Genomic DNA, 18915 nt, shown 5'->3' with positions numbered 1-18915 from the left:
GAGAGAATCTAATTGATAGGAAGGAGGGAAACACTCGTGCTGGGCAATAATGTTGGAAAATCTTCCTGCTGCTGGACCTCGCATCTTCTGGTCTTAAACTGGAAGTTAAAGTTGGGTTTTCAAGAGTTTGGACAACTCAACAGTTTAAGACCAGGAGTTGTCCAAACCCTTGGGAACCCAAACTAGAGGCATTAAATCCAAATTTTTGAACCAAATCAGAGACTTGAAACCCAATTTAAATATTAGCAATCTGCCTCATAGAAGCTGACAAGTTTACCCTAATCCAGTTCAATGTAGCAAAGGTCATCAGCATACAGAATATTATTGTAGAGGTGATTAACTGAACTTCAATTGTACTTCAAAACATAAAGATAAAATTGAAAAATAAATGACTTTTTCATACCAGAATTTCTCAGATTCTACGATGCACCCCGTATGTACATATTCATTGTTGTGTAAGAGGATCAAAATACAAGCCATATTACAAACGAAAGTCATGATTCTTTCACTGAGCTACTAGAACTGTTCCGTGTACATCCTCCTACCATACTGTTACATAGTTAATGAAGAAACAAATCCGAAATGACAGCTGCCACAGACATGACTGGGAACAGGAATATGCAAATAGGTTTCAACTTCTGTGCCTACCTTAACTGAGCTTGTGGAAATTCAATCTAGAATTCAGTAAATCACTTAAATTTTGCTTGGTACATGCACATACTGTGATCTAAAGGTTTTAGAAATTCAATTATATTGTTTGCCATGGCTTGCATTGCTCACTGCTTTTCAGAGGTACTAGTATTTGTTAAGGGGCAGGAAATCAGAGGGAAGCTGGCCTAAGTTAATAAGCCTCATGACATGAAATTTGATCAGTACTGATTTGCTGTCAGTCTCTGGAGGGTTGCTGAGCTAACAGTCACATATTAGATTCATCTTCCAATTCTAGTCACTAGGAGGTTGTAATTTTCTTCTAAATTCAATACGGTAATCCAAATGGCTGGCTGGTCACAGCTGCATGAAATGGCAGAACTTGCCATTGAATTGTGTAAGTTTTGATAGTTATATGCCATCAGTTTACCAACCCACACAGGGGTTCAAAGACGTGCCAGTGCATCCTTTCCTAACATTGCTTAGAGAAGTGAGGAATGTTCCTGCAAGAGTGGCAAATTTTGATTTATCAGCCACGACAAAGTCTACTGATATAGATTATCAAACTTAATGTGTGTAATTTATTTCTTCCTCCCATCAGACATGCAACTAATTGAAAAGCATGGTTGAGATTAGTACTCACAACTAGCCCCCAAAGGTTTAAATGCACAGCAGAAAATTGCCTGTATTTAACACTAAATGACAGTATGACTACAATTTGGTGTTATAAAGAAGACTGAATACTGGTACAGTATATTTCCATGTGGAAAAGCTGTCTTTTTGATACACCACTTAAACTTGTGGTCTGAGGATATTTTTCCTGAAATTTACTGAAGGATATACTTACTTTCCTCCATTTTTAATTAAATATTTATCACAGCATCCACTCCCATACATCTCTGCACTGCCTTGAACAAAGATGACAGGTTTTTTTAAAAACTTTGTGGGGAACCAGCCCGGTGGATGAGAATAATTTTGGTTTGGTGTGGTTGATTTAACTCATGGCTCATTTCAGAGAAAGTGAGCTGTAACATAACATCCAAGGCCCTGATTCAAAGATCTCGTTGAAATTTCAACTCAAAGAATGGCCTGACAGCAAAGGAAAAATAATCTAATGGTACATAATTGAAATCCTCCACAGAGTGCAACTCTTTGAAAAGGAAGAATAGCAAAGGTTTAAATGAAACTAGTAATATGGTAGAGGATGGGATACCAGTAGAGATTAACAACTTCATGATCTACAGAGAAAGTTAAATGCCCGCTGCCAACAACACAACCAAGAAAGACTTAGTTGATAATGACAAAAAAAATTAAAGCAACAAGACCTGAACAGTGAATACCTATTCTAAAAGGAATGAAAAGAAAATGAAAATTCACACAAGAAGTTCCTTTTCAGTGATATTTTAACTGGTTTACTTGCTATCTTCTGCAGGTAATAGTATCAAATTACACAGACCCCTTCAATGTAAGAAAGTAGCCATGTACATTACTGTAAACTTTGCTGTAAGTACACTTCCTTTTATCGTATCTGGAAAGTTAAAAACATCAAAAGAAAGAAGCACTCGACTTCAATTACATTATGAAGGCATGGCAGTCTTCCTTAGCAAGTTATACCATAGTTGAACAATGTCGTTCTGCATCTTGGACAACAAAAACAGCAAATTTCTATGAAATTCTAGGAGTTACATTCCTGAGTTGCTATATTTTCTTTTCATTATTATTGCCAGTATCTGCACCCAAGAGAAACAGAATACACAAATCTCTACAGAATTTAAAATCAATACCCAGTATAACTAGATTTTCACTTAATACGGGCAGAAAAAAAAAGTCAAATTGCATTAGGCTTCAGGAAGACAACCTACAGCCAATAATTTTCTTCAGATAATTTTGTGTGTTCTTTTCCCAAAATTAAAGTCCTTAGTAAACATGATAAGTCATGCTTTGAGGAAAGATGTGAATTCCAAGACAAAGGCATTATTAGGAAGGTAAAATCAGGACAAGGCCAAGAATAGATTTTCCAACTCCAAGAAGAAAATAATAACATGGCACATGTGTGAAACAGTCAGAAGGATCCAAAAAAAAATAAAGGTCTCCAAGAATTGCACTGAGCATTAGTTATAAATATTGCCCCAGGACAAACTGAGGTCCAGACAGCCACAGATATTAGACTTCAAACCTCATCGGATGATGTTTTGGTGGTGGTGCTATGGCAATTCATTCAGTGTTATGCATTTTACGGTTTTCACTAACTCAGAATATCCCAAAGCAGTTAATCAATAAGTAAATACTTTTGAAATGAAACCATTGCTGTAAACTATAGTCAAATAAAGCAGTAAATTAGTACATAAAAACCTCCACAGGAAACAAGACAATTTACAAGAAACGTTTTTCAAAAAAAGTCTAATGGGAACTTTGGCTTCAAGATGACAGATGAGGCATGAATTCAATGCCTTTTCTGAAAGATAAATTACACAGTTAATCTCTCAAAGTATATCCTTCACCTTACCATTTTAAAGCATCAGTTTAAAAGTTTAGCTGAGCAAACCATTGAGTATGATGGAATATGCCCTACTTGCCTGGATGAGCAGCCCCAACAACACTCAAGAAGCTTGACACCATCCAGGACAAAGCATCCCACTTGACTGGCACGACATCCACAAGCATCCACTCAGTAGCAGCACTGTGTACTACTTACAAGATGCACTGCAGAAATTCTAAGATTTTCAGACAGCACCTTCCAAACCCAGGACCATTTCCATCCAGAAGGACAAGGACAACACATATATAGGAGCACCACCACCTTCAAGTTTCCTTCCAAGCCACACTCCATCCTGCCTTGGATGGCACTGGATCAAAATCCTAGAATGGTCTCCCTAATAGCATTGTGGATAACCCACAGCAGGTGGACTGCAGCAGTTCAAGGCGGTAACTCACCGCCACCTTCTCAAAGGCAACAAGATAGAGGCAATAAATGCTGGCCAGTCAGCGATGCCCGCATCCCACAAAAATGAATAAACTAAAAAAGGCTGCTGCCTGCCACATAAGCAGCTATCACATGTTTTCAGTGTGACATTGATATAGCATTGATATATTCCCTACAGTAAATTGTCCACCCTTTGAATGTTCATTGTAGGGAAATATGACAAACTCGCTGAATTTCTGTTTGTACTAAAAGGCAAGGCAAGATTGAGATGCTGTGATCATCGAAGCAAGCAAAAAGGGCTAAGAAAGCAAGGAAAAGCCCAAAATGCTCCTTGTTCTAATGGATGAGATAGGTGCCTTTCTCTGTGTGGCCTGCAGCACCATTACAGTGCAAGGTGTCAGTGAGCTCCAAAATGGAGTACTGAACTACTGAAACATATTATAAAAGTGTGTCCAAGATGTACTATGATGTGCTAGGGCTAATGCCAACCTCCATTAAAAAGGTATTGGCAGTCACTGCCCATGAATTGTGCCCTTAAATGTTGGGGAATGTTAGCCAAGATGGATGCCCATACAAGAAACCACAAGCTGCACCTGCCAAACGACTTGAGTTGAGAATTGATACCATCTAGCTTCACTATTTTATCTGGAAAAATAGAAAGTGCAAGTAAATGAGGTGAGACTAGCTAACAATGACATTAATGCATGCAAATATGCCTCTTGCCTCTCACAACTTATCTCGTGGCTGAAATCTTAAGTAGGAAATTGATTGTTTTATTGCTGACATCAAGAATCTCATTTGTTCAATCTTGCAATAGTTTCCCAACCATAATGCCATTCCGCACATCTTTCAGACTCCCTAAAGTCAGCTCATACTTTTCCAACTAGGAGTATAAAACAGTCCAAACAAAAATTGATCAGCTTTGTATGATGTAAATGTTGACTATTCACATTACTGAAGACCTGTTTGTTTTGATATTCCCCACGTGGATTCACTGGAACAGTGAACAATGGAACCAACCAAAGCAAGGTTTATTGTCATTGTGCCCGCTATACAATGAATGAGCGGTGAAACTGGGGAGGAGCAAATGCATCAACATACCAAAGGCAAAAAGCAACTTCCAGCAAATGCCCATCAGCTTCCACATGAATAAGTTGCTGAAGAAAAGTCCCTAAGGATGTGTAGGTGATACAAGTGGTTAAGAGTCTATCATATTTGATGCCATCACAGAACTGTGTTGTCCACTGGAGCAGGACTTTCAAGTGAAAGCGGTCATGCTCGTTAAAACTAAGGGGCAAAGAATTGTGTTCTCACAGAAGGTAGTGAATGTCTGCAGCTCTCAGCCTCAGAGAACTGGGGACACTTTTTGATTATAAGTATTGAAAACAGGAGGTGGATAGAGTGCTGTAATAATGGGAAATTGAGGGTTACCATGAGTTGGCATAAAAGAGAAGTGGAGACCTGGGACAGATCAGTGTGACCTTATTGAATGATAGGCCAGATCAGAGGGGCCAAAAGATCTATTCCGGCTCTTATTTCTCACATTTTTATCGCAGTGGCCATCGAAATGACAGCTGTGCTAAAGTTTCATGCAATGGGCTGCCTTCAAATACCCATTGGGAACCTGTGTGGAATTTCTCAATCCTCAACAAATATGTCAAAGGCTGTTAACAATGTAATTTGTGCAAGATCAGACCATTTCATTTCATTCTCCCCCTTTCAAGGTCAATGTTGCAGCATGGGCAGTAGACTTTGTCAATATAGCTGGTTTTCATTAGCTGCAGAGCTCTGTGGACTGTACTTGCATTGTATTGACAGCCCATTTCAAAAGTAGTTAACTTCATCAACAGAAAAAGAGGTTCCTTTTGATCAACAGTCATCTATGATCACTCGTACTGCATCTTTGAAATCTATGCTAGGTACCCTAGAAGTTTGAATGATGCCGCACATCGTAGATAACTCTAAGATGCCTGCTGCATTTCAAGGGCTAAATGCTTTACAAGAATGGAGATGAGGGCTACCCCAACACCTCCATTACATAACTCGCCACTGAGGCGGAGAACAAATACAATGCAGCCCATTCTTTGGCGAGGGCCATATTTGAGCAAATGATAAGCCTCCTGAAGATGAGATTCAGTTGCCTGGATCAGAATGGGGGCTGACAGTACACTCCAGACAGACTGCATGACCTTTTCATTCTGCGCAACTGGAGCACAAATTAGAGGATGTGATAGACATCAAAGAGCTGAGAAAGTAGCAACCATCTTCCAAGGAGGAAGAATAGGCCATAGAGCAGGTGGAATATCAACTTGCATTGTGATAAACTAGTGCAACAAGCCAGGACTTAATTTACACCCACATCAAAATGTCCGGAATTAGGTGAAGTCACCATTCATTGGCCCGAAGTTGCTGTTAGTTGAAAGGCAAACAGCCCCTGCTTTGTCCCAAAAGCAACTGCAGCATTTTGTTTGTCGTTTCCTCTCTTCTCCTATTGCTTAATTATAGTCAACATTAACAACTGTTTGAAGGCTTTCCAACATGTGATGTTCCCATACTCAACTGGAAAAGAGTAGCACTGCTTCAGACAGGGTATTAACAGGGAAAATTGACAATTCGCTGATATTTGGGAAAATTCAACCCTAGGTCTGAGTGAAAACAATTTCGCAACTCATTACTACCGTTACCTTACTTGCCAAAGTATGACGCCTGCCAATAGTAATGGTATGAAAACTTAGATTGAGAGAGAATGTTTTCATTACAGGTAGAAACACAAATTATTCAACTGAATATTCTACCAAATGCTACTTGTGAACATCTAACAAGTGAATGAAATTGAACATTATCCCCTTTGATGGCTATGCACATATTACAAATCAGTCAGGAATAAAAGAATGACTAGAATAAGATTAGGCGCCAGTCAAAGATAGGAATGGGAAGTTGTACGTGGAATCTGAGATAAGAAAAAGACAATGTTGTTGAGGCCATTAGACTAGATGGGATTGAGGTTCAAAAGGAGGAAGTGTTAGCAATTTGGGCAAGTATGAAAATAGATAAGTCCCCTGGGCCGGATGGGATTTATCCGAGCATTCTCTGGGAAACTAGGGAGGATAGTGCAGAACCTTTGGCTTTGATTTTTATGTCATCATTGTCTACAGGAATAGTGGCAGAAGCCTGGAGGATAGCTTGTTCAAGAAAGGGATTAGAGACAATCCTAGACCAGTGAGCCCTACTTCAGTTGTGGGTAAAGTGTTGGAAAAGTTTACAACAGTTCGGATTTATAACCATCTAGACAGGAGTAATTTGATTAGGGATAGTCAACAGTGTTTGGTGATGTGTAGGTCATGCCTCACAAACCTTACTGAGTTCTTTGAGAAGGTGATCAAACAGATGAATGAGGGTAAAGTGGATGATGTGGTGTGTATGGATTTTAGTAAAGTGTTTGATAAGGTTCCCCATGGTAGGCTATTGCAAAATATATAGAGGCATGGGATTGAGGGTGATTGAGCATTTTGGATCAGAAATTGGAGAGATGAAAGAAGACAGAGGGTGGTGGTTCATGGCAAATGTTCATCCTGGAGTTTAGTTACTAGTGGTGTACTGCAAGGCCCTGTTTTGGGACCACTGCTGCTTGTCATTTTTATAAATGACCTAGATGAGGGTGTAAAAGGATGAGTTAGTAAATTTGAGGATGACATTAAAGTCAGTGAAGTTGCGGCCAGTGTGGAAAGATGTTGCAGGCTACAGAGGGACATAGTTAAGCTGCAGAGCTCAGCTGAGAGGTGCGAAATGGATCTAAATGTGGAACAGTGTGAGGCGATTCATTTTGGAAGGAATAACAGGAATAGAGAGTACTGGGCTATTTGTAAGACTCTTGGTAGTGTAGATGAGCAGAGAAATCTCTGTGTCCATGTGCATAGATCCCTGAAAGTTGCCACTCAGGTTGATAGGGTTGTTAAGGCGGCATATGGTGTGTTAGCGTTTATTGGTAGAGGGATTACGTTTCAGAGCCATGAGTGCCTCCTTGTTTGATTGTGACCTGCACAAGGTTTGAGATGGAGTACCATAACAGCTGTTCCAGTTGATCGGAGTACAGAAAGCGAGAAAAAAATATAACCAGCATTCTCTTTCTGCAAACCAATTCATCCTCCCTGAAATTGTGGAACTTGACTAAAAATGGACAAGCCACAATTAGCAAGCTGTCAGCACATAAATATTTAAGCATAGAAATGAATAACTCTTTATGAGCAATGCACCATGGAAGTAGCAGTATTCATGCAAATATATTTACAGATCAATTCCTTCAGCTATTTAGTAGAATGTCAACATGTAGAAGAAAATTCCTTGTGTAAGTAAACTATCATTGAGGTGTTTAACAGAAACAGTCAAAGTGTTCGAACCCCACCCCCATGCCAGTTTAACCTTTCAGTGACAACTGGTTTTCAATTCAACCCAAATTTAGCACATGAATGAAATAAGAACAAGATCCAGAGGAAAATAAACATCAACTCACTACCTCGTCAAAAGTATAGTTATCGAATCATAGAGATGTACAGCACGAAAGCAGACCCTTTGGTCCAACACATCCATGCCGACCAGATATCCCAACCCAATCTAGTCCCACCTGCCAGCACTCGGCCCATATCCCTCCAAACCTTTCCTATTCATATACCCATCCAGGTGCCTTTTAAATGTTGCAATTGTACTAGCCTCCACCATTTCCTCTGGCAACTCATTCCAAACACGTACCACCCTGTGTGAAAAAGTTGCCCCTTAAGTCTCTTTTATATCTTTTCCCTCTCACCCTAAACCTATACTCTCTAGTTCTGGACTCCCCCCACAACAGGGAAAAGACTCTGTCTATTTATCCTATCCATGCCCCTCATAATTTTGTAAACCTTTATAAGGTCACCCCTCAGCCTCCAACGCTCCAGGGAAAACAGCTCAAATAGCTCAAATCCTCCAACCCTGGCAACATCCTTTTAAATCTTTTCTGAACCCTTTCAAGTTTCATAACATCTTTCCAATAGAAAGGAGACCAGAACCGCATGCAATATTCCAACAGTGGCCGAACCAATGTCCTGTATAGCCGCAACATGACCTCCCAACTCCTGTACTCAATACTCTGACCAATAAAGGTCATAGGTCTCCAATCATCATCCATGCCAAATGTACAATTTAGCAACTGTGCAGTTTTAATGTCAGCTTCCAAATGTATCCAGCCCTCATTTGAACAAATTTGAAGCATATTATTTTAGCAAAATTGTTATTACATACACAATTGCCTCCTAGCTTAGATTATTTCACATGCTTTCTGAAAAACCTTGGTATTTCACTATCCTATCTACTGGTGACTCCACTTTGAAGGAGCTTTGAACCTGCACTCCAAGATCTCTGTTCAGCAACACTCCCGAGGACCTTACCATTAATTGTATAAGTCCTGCTAAGATTTGCTTTCCCAAAATGCAGCACCTCGCATTTACCCGAGTTATCTCTATCTGCCACTTCTCAGCCCACTGGCCCATCTGATCAAGACCCCTGTTGCAATCTGAGGTAACCTTCTTCACTGTCCACTACACCTCCAATTTTGGTATCATCTGCAAAATTACTAACTAAACCTCTTATGCTCACATCCAAATCATTTATGTAAATGACAAAAAGTAATGGACCTAGCACCGATCCTAGTGGCACTCCACTAGTCACAGGCCTCCAGTCGGAAAAACAACCCTCCACCACCACCCTCGGTCTTCTACCTTTGAGCAAGTTCTGTATCCAAATGGCTAGTTCTTCCTGTATTCCATGAGATCTAATCTTGCTAACCAGTCTCCCATGGGGAACCTTGTTGAAGTCATACTGAAGCCTTACTGAAGTTCATGTTTTCTGTGACTGCTAAAAAAACATAATTGACAAGATAATCATAGCTTTCATTTTCCTGAAAGTTCCTCATTCTTCAATGTTACTGTAGTTGTTGTTACTGCAGATTATCTACCTCATTTATAAATATTCTTCTATAAAAGTTAAAATTACTACAAGCTTTGTTGTGCAGTAGCATACACCAAGGCATTTCAGAAAGCATGTGAAATAATCTAAGCTAGGAGGCAATTGCGTATGTAGTAACAATTTTGCTAAAATAACATGCTTCAAACTTTTTCAAATGAGGGCTGGATACATTTGAAAGCTGACATTAAAACTGCACAGTTGCTAAATTTGGCATGGATGATGATTGGAGACCTATGACATCATTCAACACTAGTGATACTTTCATTATTTAAAAGCAACATTACATTTGGAGGCATTTTAAAAATTTTTCTTTCATTTAATTACTATATTTCAGAACTTGACTTCAAACAGTACTTTGACATGATCTTACCTGTGCTGCTGTTCAAAGATCCACACTCTGGGAAAGTGGGGAATAAAAAAACATCTAGCTGAATCCAGAGAGAGACTTGAAACTCACTGTGTTTTTAAAAACTTAAGAAATGGAAAACCCGAGGTGGAAAGCAAAGCAAATGTAACAAAAATCAACTTTAAAAGAGCGATAAACAGAAATACAGATGCTTCTCAAAACTTCCTCCTTGCACTCAATGCCTTCAAACATCATTGTCCACCAATAGGAAATGGTTTGAGGGCAGATAACATCAAATGTATAAGCTTCCCCCTTTTGTCACCATGCATAATGTTCATAAAGATGATTCACACTACACAATTGTTATAGAAGCAACTGCAATATGACACAAACATCATTTTGTGTTTCAAACTTACTTTTAGATTATATATATGGTTGAAGCCTGCTGTAGGTTCGCTTAAGCTGCAGTAATAAGTTGCCTTTTTTGGAAGAGATCATTTGTCTTTTTTTCTGCAAGAAGTACAATTCTCCTCCTGTCACATTATAATTTTATTCATAGCTCAAAGACTATACCAATGGAGCTGACAAAGCTTGAATGCAGCTTTGACAGTAATGGGTGCTTTCAGATGATAATGGTACATAAAATTACATAGCACTCAGTGGTAGCATTACTGTTGAGCAACTGGCACACAGCTGCAATTCATTAAGCCACATTTTACTTAGGATCCCAAGGTTACAAAACAGCACCAAAAATGGATTCTTCCTCTAGCGCCTTAAACTCCTAATTTCACTTCTGAAGATGCACTCACTAAGATAAAATCATCTTAAATGAACTATGATCTTACTACGTCTCCAATGACAAAGAATTATATACTTGCAGAAAGTGGATCACGTTCAATTTTTAAAAATTGTTAATGAAAACACAACTTCTTACTGGATAACCGGTATTGGAGCTGCTTAAGGATTCTGCACCACATGAACAACTTGCAACTCTAAATTAAATGCCTGTCTTGCTGTTTTTCTATTGCCATTTACTCATCCTGCATTTTGTTTTAAGGCATGAACAGGCTGCTGAATAAAATTTTACTGCAGTGGGTGGTAGCTCTTAAGGAAATCTTAGGATTATGTAGCATCACATTTTGAGCCAAAGGAATAAAATCCTGATCAACCTGTTCAAAGATGCTATGACACACCTCTGGAGCAGGTGGGACTTGATACTGGATCTCTGGGCTCAGTGAACAGTAAACTACTGCTGTACCACTAGCGTCCTAAAGCTGAGAGAAGGAAGGGAGAATATTTAAATAAGTTATAAGCTGCATCACTAGAGTGACACCAGCTGCAGCAATTCTTCATATTTGAAGCAGGATATGGAGTTCAAACAGTACGGTTTCCTCCTTAAATGGTCAAAACTGGGTCAAAGCAAACAGGAAATGTAAATATTTTCACAGCCTTAGTACAATGTTCAACCACAGATCACAAATGAAATAGTTTACTAATTTGAAGTGCAACTTGGAGTTTTACTTTTAAAGCTCAAATAAAACTTCAGTTTCAAAGCTGCATGCTCTTACAATTCAAATTCAAGTTATAGAAATTAGGAATTCTTACAAACACAGCAATCAATTTGTTTTTAGACATAAATGTAGGAAGATTGTCGAAACAAAAGCGATTACTTTATTGATATGCAGATTACGATTCACCATCTATTCTCTACAACATCTTGCCTATGCTTTATCTACCTTTCACATCACGATAACATGTTGCTTGCAGTAAGCTTGCCAAGATCCAGGCTTCTATGTTCATGAAACAGAAATGCTATTTTGTCAAGGACGACCTCTTTTGGGTAAAATTATAAATTAAAATCCTAGATCTGTCTATGCTAATAGTGTCAACTGCATGTTAAAGATTTCATGACACTATTTCAAGCAGAGCAAAAGGCCTACCAAGTCTTTAGTGAATATTATTCTACAATGGTAACTTTTTTTGGTTAAGTACAATCACTTATGGGCTATTTTATGGGTTTTTGTAGTACCTAAAATAACTAGTTTTATCCAAATAATTAAATAGCAATTCTCTTCATGTGAAATTCTTTTAGATTTATGAAGGGCTTTGAAGTTTTGCATACAATGCAATTTCTTTGTTAGGATGCATAATGATGAATACTCTACATTTGAAATATCCTTTGAACAAATGGATCACATTTCTGATGAAAAAAATATTATGGAACATTTTTGTTAGCCCAACTCCATTCAGGAAGCCATCTGAATACTCTGGTGGGCATCAGTTCCAGAATGAAAACCTGATGAATTAGTGAAAATACTGTGTTCTTTACAAGAGACACACAATGACTCACCACGAGAATCAATGAGGAGCTTCAAATTGATCTGACAGCACTGTAACTGAACTTGCATCTCAGCTCACTGATTATGAACGGTATTTAATCAGCCAGCTTCAATCACAGACACCAGTAACTAAAAACAGAAATTTCTGGAAATACACAGCAAGCATTTTGAATATTGTGAGAAAAAGGAGTGATTAATTTGGTGCATCACATGATTGGAGTACTTTAAACAAAGCATTGACAGCCCAAAAGTTAACAGCTGGATAGGGAAATGATAGGTTGAGTGACTCACTGTGTACTTTCTGCAATAATTGAGTTTTTTTAATTTGAGTTGTGTAATTTTCTTGCGACAAACTTGGTTTGTAAAACATTTCCACTAGAACAGTTAACCTAAATGTAATAGGGGATTTTTATTGTGAAATTTTTAACAAATATTTGGGTTATTTCTGCATTTTGCCACACCTATTTCTGCAAATTTCAACAGCACTTTGAGTGAATGCATTTATTCACTGCATCAAGACACATCAGTTTAATGTAGAATGTCAGTACAATGAACCTTCAAGGAGCTGAAAGGGAGCAGAAAACATGGGCTAATTCTCTCTCATATCACATTTTTTTCAGAGACTCAAAATTAATTTTGAATTTTGAGAATGTGCATTGCATTGTTTTTAATAACATTTGTCATAGTTAACCAAAGATAGTCTTTCAAAATATTTGAATAGATTATTTTGCAGACACATAATTTCTGGTCCTAGTTTTGATTACTAATTATCAAAAACAAAAGAGTAAAATACACAATTTATTTCAATAAGGATGTAAGAGATTGACACACTAAATTTCGTATTATTTAGCATGACATTCTGACCATAACTACTTAGCCAATTTCACAAAATATATATTAGCACTGAGCCAAATAAATGTTGCTTGTACAACTAAAAGTTAAGTCTGAACAATGCAAAAAACATTAACAAATGGTTACTTTCAAATAGATTGGGATGAAATGCTACTCAGACTGTACTTGCACAGCAAGTTTCCAGTTTCTGTTCTGTTCTAATCTAATCTACAATGGTCTGCTGAAGGGTGCTCTTGGGGATTATATTCACCAAGGAGTGAGGAGAAAGAGATGCAGAGGGAGTGTTATCAACTTTTACATAACTCTTGGACTATCTTGTTTCTGAAATATGCCTAGTTAACAAAGTGCAAGTCAGTCGAAACATTCTGGATCATTTGGTGGAAGAAACTAAACAGCCACAATCCCTTATTGATTGCGAGTGGCCAAGGGCTCCTAAAACCAAGATTGGATAGAATACCCTCCATGGTGGAATAGCCTGAAACCCAAGGTTTTAAATATTGGGCACTTAGTTGAGATACTGAAGGCCTTCCAACTGTACTACTTTAAAGAATGAAAGCCTTCTCACATGGGAAAATGGAAAAGAGAAAGGAGCGATTAAAACTACAACATGCATCTAAACAGATTAGAGTTACTAACATTTCAATCCTTTCAACGGAAAACTAAGAACAAACACATGAGAAAGAATACTCTCATAAGCAAATCTAATGCTTTTGCAAACATGCTTCGAAGTGAAGGCATCTAAATGTAAAGTTTTGAAAACCGCTGGAGTCAAAACGAAATTGAAATGTTAGACCTGTATTAAACAACAGAAATGAGTTAGGTTGATTATTTTTAATGGATTTCAACATGGAAATAAAACATTAAGCCTTTCATTGTTGTTTTCTTGGAACCTCATTAAGAGCGACCTAAAATTCACAACGTCTACACCAATATTTCTGTCTTGGTATATACTATATATTCTGTCATTCTAATTATTTATTCTGATATTTACCAAAGCCAAGGAAAGCAACATACCAGCCTATGAAAAACTTAAATGCTGATTCTATCTTTTGTAGAGTTCTGTTCAGAAATGTAGCTCACGCGGTAGTTCACAAAGCACTAACAGAATGTCAGCACTTACCTTTAAAAATGATTCAGTATTTTCATCCTGATGCAATGACTCCACAAAGTCTGTTGGGATACTTCTTGTTAGAGCTGGCACATCTGGCACACTAGTGAAATCTGAAATTTACAAAATTTTAAACATTTTCTTTGTAAAACAGTGCGTAAAGCTCTCTTGTTGCAGTGTTATTACTGATTCAATTCAAAGCTACAATGTCCTGTTGAATTCCAATTTAAAAATGCTTTTCACTTGCAATTCAGAATACTATATCAACTAAGTCACATTTAGAGGTAGACTTTTAAGAATTTTTAAAAAAAACGTGAAGTTAGATGATGCATGTAACAGGGCTTTTGAAAGAAAAAATAAAAGAACAAATCATTCATTTACTCAGATGCAAGGCGACAAACACCTCAATTGTTCAATGTATTGCCATAGACCTACCTGGCTGTAAATGACACCAAAAATCTAGTGAAAACACTAATCAGTAACTAAATTCAGAAATATCGTAAACAGAAACCTGCAATCAGGCAACAATCTAAACATTTGAACTTTTCCTTGGTTTCTTTTTCAAGTAGACAGCCAGAAACTGCTAATATTATCCTGCTTCAAGGGTGCTGGATTAATTATTTTTCTGACATTGTGCTAAATACTAAGTAATTACTCTGCAATACTTGCTTCTGCACCCAATTCAAAATTTATTTCTCTGCAGCATTTGATACTTATCATAAAATTCATTTCAGCAACTACCTCCTAAATCTGACTGAAATTTACTTGAGAGATATCTTACACTGCAAATGTCTCGCATCCAATGCCAGCAGATGTCAGGGTTTTGAGTTGGTTAAACAGCAGGAACATTGGAGGTGCGTCATTTAGGCTTCACTCCCATTTGTGGCAAATTAGATATTTTAATCCATTCTGCTATACAATTACTCTAGTCAGAACTTTTAAAATGCTTATGTTGCTGAAAGGAAACATCCTATTGCATTGATAAACTATTAAAAAGAGAAAGGTTTTCAGAAGTTATGTGCACTTTCTTGGAAAAATCATTAATAGTATGAGTAACAGTATAACTACATTTCTGCTGCTCACACATTACTGTTTGCAATGATTCAGTTATTGTAGTGTATGAACAGTCAAAGATAGTGCCCAAAGAGTTATAAAATATAGAAAAGATAAGTATTTTTACATTTCAACTCCAGTACCGTTTACTTACTGAGGTACACTGCCATACATGAATTTTCTGAGCAGGATAACATTTTTACACATAACATAATAAAGTATTTTGTTTTGATGAAAGCCCCTTTACTCCAGTTCCAAGACAGAACAGCTCCAGTCAGCATTAGATCTACACTTGATATCAATGTTGCACCGTCTTATTTACTTATGTGTAAATACACTGGAGAGAGCAATCAAATATTTTAATTATAATGTGGTGCTTAATTCAGTTATATAAAGGATAGTTAAATCCCTAAAGAACTATCAACAATTTGAGGAAAATTTAGATAAGTTGAAAATTGGATCAGATGTAAACTTTATATGATTAAAAACATTGCAGTTGATTCATTTTACTGGAAAAGTGCTACGTGCCATGCCCTGAAGATATAAAAAGGCAAAGCAAGTCTGAGGCTACACATTTGTAAACCTATTAAGATTTTATCCAAAGCCAGTGGCAACAATTTTATATGAGCTACTTGGCCTTTGGGCAAACTGCTACTTGGGTTAATAACAAGATACATTCATATACCTCCTTTAACAGAGCAAAGCATCCTAACATGCTTCACAAGAACATTAAACAAAGATACTGACACACAAGGAGATAGGAGGATGACTTGACAAGACCTTTGTGAAAGTTTTAAGCAACATCTTATAGTAATGAATAAAGTCGATTGCAAAACGAAAATGCGAAAATTGGCAAATATGAGAACAGTGTAACAAAACTGGGAGAACTGTACTTGCTAGATTACTTAAAACAACAGGTACAGAATAATCAATCTAACTTTGTTGTTGGGGGAAACTTTAAGCAAGGGTGGACTGGGGTTTGCTGAGATACCTGGGATGCCAATGTCGGAATCACAATGGTCTGGGCCACTTCTATGCCCATAACAAAATGTTGGTCAGTCTTCAGAGAGTGTGCCAATTAGAGATCCAATTAAATTTGGCAAGTATACCAGGGAATCAAGAGCCCAATGAAAGAATCCACAGCAATGTGTAGCCATCAGCATCATCAGAATATGTATCAATTGTAGGTAGAGGTACGCCCTGAAGACCTGCCACAGGATTTTGAAAGCTATATCTGTGGCCCTCTGACACCCATGGCTCTGCCCAGTGGGGGCATAATAAAAGAGAGAAGCTCCAGGGAATTACCTATTTCAGCCTTAGCAGTGGGAGCTATTTGCTGTCATGAAGGTTCTGACAATATCATCAATTGCAACTCCAAAGTAGGCACTTAATTAGGCTCAATTAATGGTCCACCTCTGCCAGACGCTGGCTCAGAAAAGAGCATTCAGAAGAGGGATTGCACTACAGATTTGGCCCAAAGTGAGATTGTCTAATTTGCCCTGGTCCCAAATCCAAAAATTGTTTCACAGGACTGAGAAACTCCAGCTCAATAATCGCAGCAAAACTGATACCATAGAGTCATAGAGATGTACAGCATGGAAACAGACCCTTCGGTCCAACCCATCCATGCCGACAGATATCGCAACCCAATCAAGTCCCACCTGCCAGCACCCAGCCCATATCCCTCCAAACCCTTCCTATTCATATACCCATCCAAATGCCTTTTAAACTTTGCAATTGTACCAGCCTCCACCACTTCCTCTGGCAGCTCATTCTATACACGTATCACCCTCTGTGTGAAAAGGTTGCCCCGTAGGTCTCTTTTATATCTTTCCCCTCTCACCCTAAACCTATGCCCTCTAGTTCTGGACTCCCCAACCCCAGGGAAAAGACTTTGCCTATTTACTCTATCAATGCCCCTCATAATTTTGTAAACCTCCATAAGGTCACCCTCAGCCCCCGACGCTCCAGGAAAAAACAGCCCCAGCCTGTTCAGCCTCTCCCTATAGCTCAAATCCTCCAACCCTGGCAACATCCTCGTAAATCTTTTCTGAACCCTTTCAAGTTTCACATCTTTCCGATAGGAAGGAGACCAGAATTGCACACAATATTCCAACAGTGGCCTACCCAATGTCCTGTACAGCAGCAACAAGACCTCCCAACTCCTGTACTCAATACTCTGACCAATAAAGGAAAGCATACCAAATGCCTTCTTCACTGTACTATCTATATGCGACTCCACTTTCAAGGAGCTATGAACCTGCACTCCAAGGTCTCTTTGTTCAGCAACACTCCCTAGGATCTTACCATTCAGTGTAAAAGTCCTGCTAAGATTTGCTTTCCCAAAATGCAGTACCTTGCATTTATCTAAATTAAACTCCATCTGCCACTTCTCAGCCCATTGGCCCATCTGGTCAAGATCCTTTTGTAATCTGAGATAACCATCTTTGCTGTCCACTACACCTCCAATTTTGGTGCCATCTGCAAACTTACTAACTATACTTCTTACGCTCGCACCCAAATCATTTATGTAAATGACAAAAAGTAGTGGACCCAGCACCGATCCTTGTGGACTCCAGTGGTCACAGGCCTCCAGACTGAAAAATAACCCTCCACCACCACCCTCTGTCTTCTACCTTTGAGCCAGTTCTGTATCCAAGTGGCTAGTTCTCCCTGTATTCAGTGAGATCTAACCTTGCTAATCAGTCTCCCATGGGGAACCTTGATCAAATTAAGGGTCTTAAAAGATAATCGAGGAGACAAAGAGGTTGACCTAGACATAGTTGGGACAATGGATGACACCGAGTGATTAAAGAAAATCTAAAGTGCACGTTCAAGGTAGATGAACATGATATACTATGACAACAAATCTCTGGGTAAGAATAGGACTAGCAGCAGCAGCATGACAGGGAATTGCATATATTTTAGCCATAATCATCCAGCGCTGCCTCAATTTAGAAATAGTCTCCTCTCTCTGAAAATTTGCAAAGTAAATCCGCATTTAAAAAGAAACCTGCCTACCTAAATTCTGTTGTTGGGGTGGTTATTGGAAGTTATAATTAAGGAGGAACAACTGAGCAGAGTACTTAGATTTGTGGGAAAAGGCAACACAGATTTATTAAGTTTGGGGCAGGGATGACACTTCTAATAAAACTAATTGGAATTTGTTGAGCAAAACATTTAAGACATTTTTTAATAGTGTTCATTTGTTTTAGTGCTGTAAGTTAGAAATTAGGGAATTTGCTCAAAAATGCAGTTTCCATTTCATTTTAAAATGCAAGGATACTACTGAGAGTAGGTCATGCCTTTTTGTGGCTAGTTGATGTTAGTGTGCCCTGGTGGTTGGGTTTTCTGCCTGTTTGTCCAATGTAGTGTTTGTCACAGTTCTTGCAAGGTATCTTGTAAATGACATTAATTTTGCTTGTTGTCTGTCAAAGGTCTTTCAAGTTCATTAGCTACTGTTTTAATGTGTTGGTGGATTTGTGGGCTACCATGATGCCAAGGGGTCTGAGTAGCCTGGCAGTCATTTCCTAGATGTCTTTGATGTATAATACCCAATCGGTAATACCCTTACCGGCATAAAATTCACTAAAAAGGGGAAAAAAACCCAACAAACTGCCATTCCTAGATGTCACAGTATAGCGAACAG

The 18915-nt window shown here is 38.3% G+C and overlaps 1 protein-coding gene across 1 annotated transcript in view; it reads right to left on the bottom strand.

Annotated features, from left to right (window-relative positions):
- tiam2b (TIAM Rac1 associated GEF 2b) overlaps positions 1-18915 on the bottom strand; it is a 380474-nt gene that overhangs the window by 90323 nt on the left and 271236 nt on the right. Inside the window, 1 exon segment of the mRNA XM_072581048.1 lies at positions 14226-14326. Coding sequence (XP_072437149.1) covers positions 14226-14326 — 101 coding nt within the window.

Source organism: Chiloscyllium punctatum, chromosome 11 (assembly GCF_047496795.1).
Source record: "Chiloscyllium punctatum isolate Juve2018m chromosome 11, sChiPun1.3, whole genome shotgun sequence".
Lineage (NCBI taxonomy): Eukaryota > Metazoa > Chordata > Chondrichthyes > Orectolobiformes > Hemiscylliidae > Chiloscyllium > Chiloscyllium punctatum.
This window is presented reverse-complemented; position numbering and strand designations above follow the sequence as displayed.